Here is an 8,942-nt window from a genome sequence, read left to right on the forward strand (position 1 = left end):
TTTCAGCAACTAAGTTACAGAGAAAGGTTGAACAAGTTAGGTCTTTATTCTTTGGAGCGCAGAAGGTTAAGGGGGGTACCACTGAGAGTAGGGAAGATTCAAACAAGAGGACATGACTTGAGAATTAAGGGACAGACGTTTAGGGGAACTCCCCCCCCCCCCCCCCCGACCTGACCTTAACAAAGCAAAAGGTGTTAGGTGGTACCCTAGTGTATTGGAAGTGAGAATGAAGTAGTTCTGAATCCCATTGTATCTGATCTTGCGTATGGCGTGCACAGCCTAAAGTTGTAGGACAACTTGTTCTATTTGCTTGTGCACGCCAGGTTGAATGCATTCGTCGAAACAGGGCGGACCACGTGACGGTTGCAATCTCCCGCCCCATTGCATCTGATGACCGGGTCTTTGTTTTCAGATACGAGTACAAAATATCCAGAGAATACAATTGGAATGTGAAGAACAAAGCCAGTAAAGGATACGAGGAGAACTATTTCTTCATCTTCCGTGATGGAGACGGAGTCTACTACAATGAGTTGGAGACCAGGTGGGTACCCAAGCATACTGTCACTGACAGCAGACACCAGTCATTGGGAACTCTTTGCAGTTGGGAACTCTTTTATTTAGAGATACAGCGTGGAAACGGGTCCTGCAGAAAAGCCCACTGAGTCCACGCCAATCATCGATCTCCCGTTCTCTGTTATCCCACTTCCTTATCCACCCCCTACACACTTGGGACAATTTATAGAGGCCAATTAACCGTACAAACTCGCAAGTCTGTGGGACGTGGGAGGAAACTGGAGCACCCGGAGGAAACCCACGTGGTCACGGGGAACACCTGCAACCTCCACACAGACAGCACCTGAGGTCGGTCTCTGCTGCTATTTAATTAATGTACACCTACACTGCCACTTCTCTGTTCCCTTAAAGCCCCCAGATTAAAAATACCAGAGTCAGGGGATATGGGGAGAAGGCAGGAACGGGGTACTGATTGGGGATGATCAGCCATGATCACATTGAATGGCGGTGCTGGCTCGAAGGGCCGAATGGCCTACTCCTGCACCTATTGTCTATTGTCTATTAAAGGTAATTATCTCATATCTTGAGCAGCTTTAAACTGAACAGATTCTAGTCTGGAGCGATTAATTATAAAAACCTAACTCCTAAATTATTCTGCCACCCGCCACGTACATTATCAGCGTGAAAACCAGTTCCTCCAACTACCTACACAATGTCCTTTTGATTTTACCGACTGCAGAGTGCTGACCTTCAGTATTGCTTGTCACTCTTCTATCCATTTCAGTCCCCCACTGTTTCCTAAATAATCACCTCCTTTTATATGATTCTTCTCGAACCTTTAGATTTTAGAGATACAGTGTGGAAACAGGCCCTTCGACCCACCAAGTCCGCGCCGACCAACGATCACCCTATACACTAGCATTATCCTACATACTAGGGACAATTTACAATTTATAGAAGCCAATTAACCTACAAACATGTGTACGAAGGAACTGCAGGTGCTGGTTTAAACCGAAGATAGACACAAAATGCTGGAGTATCTCAGTGGGTCAGGCAGCATCTCTGGAGAGAAGGAATGGGTGACGTTTCTGGTCAAGATGAAGGGTCTTGACCCGAAACGTCTTGACCCATTCCTTCTCTCCAGAGATGCTGCCTGTCCCGCTGAGTTACTCCAGCATTTTGTGTCTAACCTACAAACATGTATGTCTTTTGGAGTGTGGGAGGAAACCAGAGCACCCGGAGAAAGTCCACATGGCCACGGGACGAACGTACGAACTCCGTACGGACAGCACCCGTTGTCAGGATCGGACCCGGGGCTCTGGCGCCGAAAGGCAGCGACTCTACTGCAGCGCCACTGCCGCCCAACAAACCTGTGCCATAGTTGGCAGCTCTCCTGCTTCCATCTTTACCTCCCGTCAGCTCCTTGCTGGAGCTTCCTGCGGAGGTTTTCTGTGCTGAAAGGCCTCGTGTGTGTGAATGCGATCTCATACCTATGGCTTCCAGATAATCGACGTGCGTGGTCTGTTTTCACAGAGTGCGTCTGAGCAAGCGGCGTGCAAAGGGGGGCCATGGTGTGCAGTCAAACACCAATGCAGTGTTGGTGGTAAAGCACCGAGACATGAATGAGAAGGAATTGGAGGCTCAGGTAAGTGAAGCTGCTCTTAGTTCACCGACCTAATGACTATACAGTTCAATGCTTCCATGTGGAAACATGATCCTTACCACAACAGTTTCAAGTCGGAGAGAGTGAGAAAGACTGCATACAATCAGAGGTAGACAAAAGTGCTGGCGAAACTCAGCGGGTGAGGCAGCATCTATGGAGCGAAGGAAATGGGCAATGTTTTGGGCCAAAACCCTTCTTCAGACAATTCTTCTGCATACAATCAGGCCCATCAAGCCTGTGCTGACTATCAATTAAAATGGTCATTAAGAAAGGGTATGGAATAATACAAAGGGCAAGCAAAATCATAGCCCAAAGATGCTTTATGAGCCCAGAACGATCAAGGGAGTGGGGATCAAAGCTAATCTATTTATATGGTGATGGAGGAAGTGGATAATGCTTTAATAAATGTTGTTATCTTCACAAAGGGGTGGAGTGATGCAGAATTGTAGTTGATGAGATGCTGGAGAAAAGATGCGGTTAAAATGGAAAGAGTGCAGAAAAGATTTACTGGAAGTTGCCAAGACTCGCAGGCCTTGGTTATAGGGAGAAATTGGACAGGCATCAACTCTATTCCTTCGAGCGTAAGGGACTGAGGGGTGATATTATAGAGGAGTATAAAATCATGAGCAGCGTCAGGGGGGATGCACATAGCCTTTTTCCCCACCGTTGGGGAATCCAGAACTAGAGGGCATAGGTTTAAGGTTAGAGGAAAAAGGATTTAATAGGAAGCAGAGGGGCAACTTCATTGTCCCTCTGGGACACATGACAATAAACTCTCTTGACTTGACTTGAACCTGAAGGTCGTCATTTTGTTCCCATCGGCCGTACAGATATTGACATACAGGTCACCGCGACTCTGGGGAGGGAGGGGGAATATAAAGGGGAGTGAGGGAACCTTACTGGGATCACAGCGCTACGGGAAATCATTCCTGGAAATGTTTGCCTGAATATTTGTCACTCTACAGGATGCCAGAAGAGCTCAGCTGGAGAACCATGAACCAGAGGATGAAGAGGATTTGGAACGCAACAAACGCATCGTGGGATCAGGTGAATGCTTCATTTGTGGCCAAATTGCGTTCCTCTTCAATAATCCGTTTAATTGCTGAGAGTATAGGAGCAAGGAGGTCCTATCGCAGTTGTTCAGGGCCCTGGTGAGACTGCACCTGGAGTATTGTGTGCAGTTTTGGTCCACTAATTTGAGGAAGGACATTCTTGTTATTGAGGTAGTGCAGGGTAGGTTCACCAGGTTAATTCTAGGGATTGACATATAATGAAAGAATGGATCGACTGGGCTTATATTCACTGGAATTTAGAAGGATGAGAGGCGATCTTATAGAAACATATAAAATTCTTAAGGGATTGGACAGGCTAGATGCAGGAAAAAAGTTCCCGTTGTTGTGGGAGCCCAGAACCAGGGGTCACACAGTTTAAGAATAAGGGGTAGGCAATTTAGGACTGAGATGAGGAAAAACTTTTTCACCCAGAGAGTTGAGAATCTGTGGAATTCTCTGCCACGGATGGCAGTGGAGGCCAATTCACTGGATGCATGGGTTCTACTGGTTGCAATGATATTCCCACCCCCTCCTCACATCCTTCTGTTTGTTTTCATTAGATGATGAAAAGGACAAGGAGAGTGGGAGTGAGAAGGCTCCGAGCGGGGATGAGCACTCGGGGAGTGAGAGCGAGCGGGAGGAGGAGGACAACAAGGCCAGCAGCAAGAGTGGCGGCAGCGATAGCGACAGCGGCGGGGAGGACCAGCAGGCTCGCGAGGCCCGCGACAAGGAGGAGATCTTCGGCAGCGACGCCGACAGCGGCGAAGAGGGCCGGCAGAAAGGGAGCGGCCAGGAGGAGAGCGGCAGCGAGGGCGAGCAGCGCAGCGAAGAGGAGGACGAGCGGCGCAGCAGGAGCCCGTCCAACAGCGGCAGCGAGCACTCGGACAACGAGAACCAGCGGCCCGCGCAGAGCGGCAGCGAGCAGGGCTCGGAGTCCAGCGAGAATGAGGAGAGTGGCAGCGAGAGTGACTGAAGAGCTGGTGGGCCCTGATCAGCCTGCAGTGGGTTCCAATGGACAGACCCACAATCTTATAAACTCAGAGACTCTGGCAATCTCCCTTCCCCTCCCCTCACCCCCACCCTCCCATTCCACATATTTGGTGAGTATTGCATAGTAAGGTACAAACTGATCCTTGAGTGATTGACCCAGTGGTGTCGAGAGATGGGCATGCTTCTGTCAACATCCAGCTAACTGCTGGCGTTAATACTCATTTTTATAAGCATTTGTATAAAACCGCATCATTCTATAGCACCCAAAATAGAGATTAAAAGCCCGTGTGTTAAAGCTAACACTGAGGTGACAATGGAGAATGTGTGAGGTCGTACATGCGGAGAGAGACATTTTGGAACACCGACCCAGACACTGGACTCGGATGAAATATTTCTTTGGATGAAAATCCCATCTAATTTTGTAATTTCCTTTTCTGAACTTTGTAGAGAGTGAAACATTATGGATCAATGAAGCTAAATCCTGGGTGTAAATCCTGCGAGAAGCTTGTCACAGATTCCAGCATTAACTAGGCTATGTTTTACGGTGCGGAGAAAACTTAATCTCATTTCACTAATTTTGTTTGATCTCTGCATCTTTTCCACTTTGACAATGTTCTTCACTGAGATGAGGAAAATCATCAAGCGTTGGTTCAGACAGTGAACTAGAAAGGATGGGTGGAAAAGATGATCTTCCTGTTGGGGGTAGACACAAATGTTGGAGAAACTCAGCGGGTGAGGCAGCATCTATGGAGCGAAGGAAACATGCGATGTTTTGGGTCGAGACCCTTCTTCAGACTGATGTGGGGGTGGGGCGGGAAGAAGAAAGGAAGAGGCGGAGACAGTTCTTCCTTTTGTATAAAACCGCTTGGAGTTTAGAAGGATGAGGGGGATCTTATAGAAACATATAGCATTATAAAACGACTGGACAAGCTAGATGCAGGAAAAATGTTCCCAATGTTGGGCGAGTCCATAACCAGGCTTAGAATAAAGGGGAGGTCATTTAAGACTGAGGTGAGAAAAAACTTTCAGTTGTGAATTTGTGGAATTCCCTGCCGCAGAGGGCAGTGGAGGCCAAGTCACTGGATGGATTTCAGAGAGAGTTCGATAGAGCTCTAGGGTCTAGTGGAGTCAAGGGATATGGGGAGAAGGCAGGCACGGGTTATTGATAGGGGACGATCAGCCATGATCACAATGAATGGCGGTGCTGGCTCGAAGGGCCGAATGGCCTCCTCCTGCACCTATTTTCTATCTATGTTTCTATGTTTTCCTTTCCTCTTCCTTTCTTCTTCCCGCCCCCCCACCCCCACATCAGTTTGAAGAAGGATCTCGACCCGAAACGTCACCTATTCCTTCGCTCCATGGATGCTGCCTCACCCGCTGAGTTTCTCCAGCATTTTTGTCTACCTTCGATTTTTCCAGCATCTGCAGTTCTTTCTTAAACATCTTCCTGTTGGGAGTTTGTTCTTTCTAGGCAGCACTGCAATGGCTTCTTTGTTATCACGTGTACCAAGGTACAGTGTGCATGCAGATCAGCAATATTATCACCATATATAATCACAAATCTCTGGTTAGTATAGAATGTACAGAGAGTGGCTTAGCCATAAAGCTGTGTAGGAAGGAACTGCAGATCCTGGTTTAAACTGAAGATAGACTCAACAAGCTGGAGTAAACAGCGGGTCACACAGCATCTCTGGAGAAAAGGAATAGGTAACGTTTTAGGTCGAGAGCCTTCTTCAGACCCTCCTTGAAGGTGTCGACCCGAAACGTCACCAATTCCTTTTCTCCAGAGATGCTGCCTGACCCGCTGAGTTACTCCAGCTTTTGTGTCTATCTGTAGCAGTAGAGATGCTGCCTTACAGCGCCAGGGACCCGGGTTCGATCCTTACCACGGGTGCTGTGTGTTTGGAGTTTGTACGTTCTCCCCGTGACCTGCGTGGGTTTTCTCCGGGTGCTCCGGTTTCCTCCCACACTCCAAAGACGTACAGATTTTGTAGGTTGATTGGCTTTGGTAAAATAGTAAATTGCCCCTGGTTCATAGGATAGCGCTAGTGTGCGGCGCATCACTGGCCGGCGCGGACTTGGTGGGCCAAAGGGCCTGTTTCCACGCTGTATCTCGAAACTAAACTAAACAGAAGATGATGTGAGAGAGTCAGGTCTTTACTGATGCAAGTGGTGGCTGGTAACATTGCATCTCAAACCTTCTGCAAACTGGGGGCTCTTTAACAGCCTGGCCTAGAGAACTCTAAGGTCCTGGCACTAATTCCAAGTCCTGGTCAGAAGTGAAGTCCAGTAAGCTCATTCACAACGTACACATGCACAGTCAATAAGCCCGCCCTTCTTCCCTAATATGCAATCAACTATGTTTTTAAAAGTAGGGGTCACCTCCTTGGAGACGGGAGCAGGGGATATTTTTGATATCAGGATTGAGCTATCCTCTCTGAAGAACCCCTCTGAAGAAGAGTTTCAACACGGAAAGTCATCCGTAGAAACAAAGAACTCAGCAGGTAAGGCAGCATCTCTGGAGAAAAAGGACAAGTAACTTTTCGGGTCGGGATCCTTCCATGTTTGTTTATGCTAAAGGATACAGACTGCTGGAGTAACTCAGCGAGTCAAGCAGCATCTCTGGAGAACATGGATGGTTCTCCTTCAGAAAGGCCCCAACCGGAAAAGTCACCTATCTATGTTCTCCAGAGATGCTGCTTGACCTGCTGAGTGACTCCACAGTGTTTTGCTCACGATTCTACCATCTGCAGTTCTTTGTGTCTACATTTTCGAGCTTGTCTTGCCACTTACTATGTTCTTGAGGCTACATGATCAGGGACCTCATTATTTACTAGTTCTTCCAGTTGAGCCCATTTATTTTCCCAAACACCTAATTGTGTTTCTAAGTGAGCCTGCTTGCTCAACATAGGAGCTGTTAGCGGACATTTCAATCTTGGCTGTAAAGACTTTAACCCTGACAGACTTGTGTACATACATTTGTTCCTATGAATGGCAGAACTAGTTTCCTCTCTAATCTGAAGTCGGGCCCCAACCTGAAACATCATTAGGCCGGTAGACACGGTAGACAATAGGTGGAAATCGATAGCAAAAGCAATTAAATGCTCAGTGTGTAACTTCAGATCGCCCCTGCTTTCTCTCTCCATCCCCTTCCTGTTCTCCCACTATAAGATTGTTAAGGGCTTGGACACACTAGAGGCAGGAAACATGTTCCTGTTGTTGGGGGAGTCCAGAACCAGGGGCCACAGTTTAAGAATAAGGAGTAAGCCATTTGGAACAGAGACGAGGAAACACTTTTTCTCAGAGAGAGAGAGGTGAGTGTGGAATTCTCTGCCTCAGAGGGTGGTGGAGGCCAGTTCTCTGGATTCTTTCAAGAGAGAGCTAGATGGGGCTCTTAAAAATAGCGGAGTCAGGGGATATGGGGAGAAGGCAGGAACGGGGTACAGATTGGGGATGATCAGCCATGATCACATTGAATGGCGGTGCTGGCTTGAAGGGCCAAATGGTCTACTCCTGCACCTATTGTCTATTGTCACTAGACTTACTGTCTCCGCCTACATTCTATCTTTGTCCCGACCCCTCCCCCGACATCAGTCTGTAGAAGGGTCTTGACCCAAAACGTCACCCACTCCTTCTCTCCAGAGATACTGCCTCACCCGCTGAGTTACTCCAGCATTTTGTGTCTACCTTCTATTTTTCATATGCTGTGTAGGCCAAAGTTCCCTTACGTGAGGTGACCTCTCTAGAAATCCACAGGTGCCTTGGATGTGTGGAATACCAGACCATCCTATCTCCCCAGGACAGCACATTTGGACAGACCTAGTCATCATAGAATGGGAAAGAGGATGAGGACCTTCTTGGTCTGTGCTGATGATGTAAAACCCTCGGCCTTCAGAGGCACAGTGATCAAGAAATTTGGAAAGTCGATACGCCCATGTTTAGTTTAGAGATACGGCATGAAGACAGGCCCTTCAACCCACCAAGTCCTCGCCAGCCATCGACCTGTTCACACATCAGTTCTGCACTCTTCCTCCATGCGAGGGACCAATTTACAGAGGCCAATTAACCTACGTACTAACACCTTTTTGGGATGTGGGAGGAATCCAGGGCACCTGGAGGAAACCCGCGCAGTCACAGAGAGAATGTGCAGACTCCACCCGAGGTCAAGATTGAACCTGGGTCTCTGGCACTGAGGCAGCAGCTCTGCCAACTGTGCCACACTTATGTCAGACTCTTAGATAGTGCCAGGCTCTTAGATTAGTGTCAGACTCTTAGATAGGGCCACAACTTTAAAAAATCAAATAGCTAAGGATATTAGAGTTAGATAGAGCTCTAGGGGCTAGTGGAATCGAGGGATATGGGGAGAAGGCAGGCACGGGTTATTGATTGGGGACGATCAGCCATGATCACAATGAATGGCGGTGCTGGCTTGAAGGGCCGAATTGCCTCCTCCTGCACTTATTTCCTATGTTTCTATGATGCTGAAAGCCTGAAATAAAATAAGAGAAAATCTAAAAAAACATTCAGCTAGACAGTCAGCATCTGTGGAAAGAAAAATTGAACATTCCCAATCTGAATCTAAGGTATTTTCCTGATCTGACCCCACCATAGTCTCTGCATGGTTACCCTGCTCCACTCTCCCCAGCTGGAGGTATAATTAAACCCATACCACTGTTTGCTACTCTCTGCCTGTCTCTTATTCTCTGCCTGCACAGTGGGACTCA

General features: G+C 47.8%; 1 protein-coding gene across 1 annotated transcript in view; it reads left to right on the forward strand.

Annotated features, from left to right (window-relative positions):
- paf1 (PAF1 homolog, Paf1/RNA polymerase II complex component) overlaps window positions 1-4,518 on the forward strand; it is a 20,943-nt gene extending 16,425 nt beyond the window's left edge. Inside the window, exons 11-14 of the mRNA XM_033014466.1 lie at window positions 413-541; window positions 2,047-2,158; window positions 3,142-3,223; window positions 3,789-4,518. Of these exons, the coding sequence (XP_032870357.1) occupies window positions 413-541; window positions 2,047-2,158; window positions 3,142-3,223; window positions 3,789-4,201 (736 nt within the window). The 3' untranslated portion in view covers window positions 4,202-4,518. The remainder of the gene's footprint in view (window positions 1-412; window positions 542-2,046; window positions 2,159-3,141; window positions 3,224-3,788) is intronic.
- The last annotated feature ends 4,424 nt before the right edge of the window (window positions 4,519-8,942 follow it).

Source organism: Amblyraja radiata, chromosome 41, assembly GCF_010909765.2.
Source record: "Amblyraja radiata isolate CabotCenter1 chromosome 41, sAmbRad1.1.pri, whole genome shotgun sequence".
NCBI classification, from domain to species: domain Eukaryota; kingdom Metazoa; phylum Chordata; class Chondrichthyes; order Rajiformes; family Rajidae; genus Amblyraja; species Amblyraja radiata.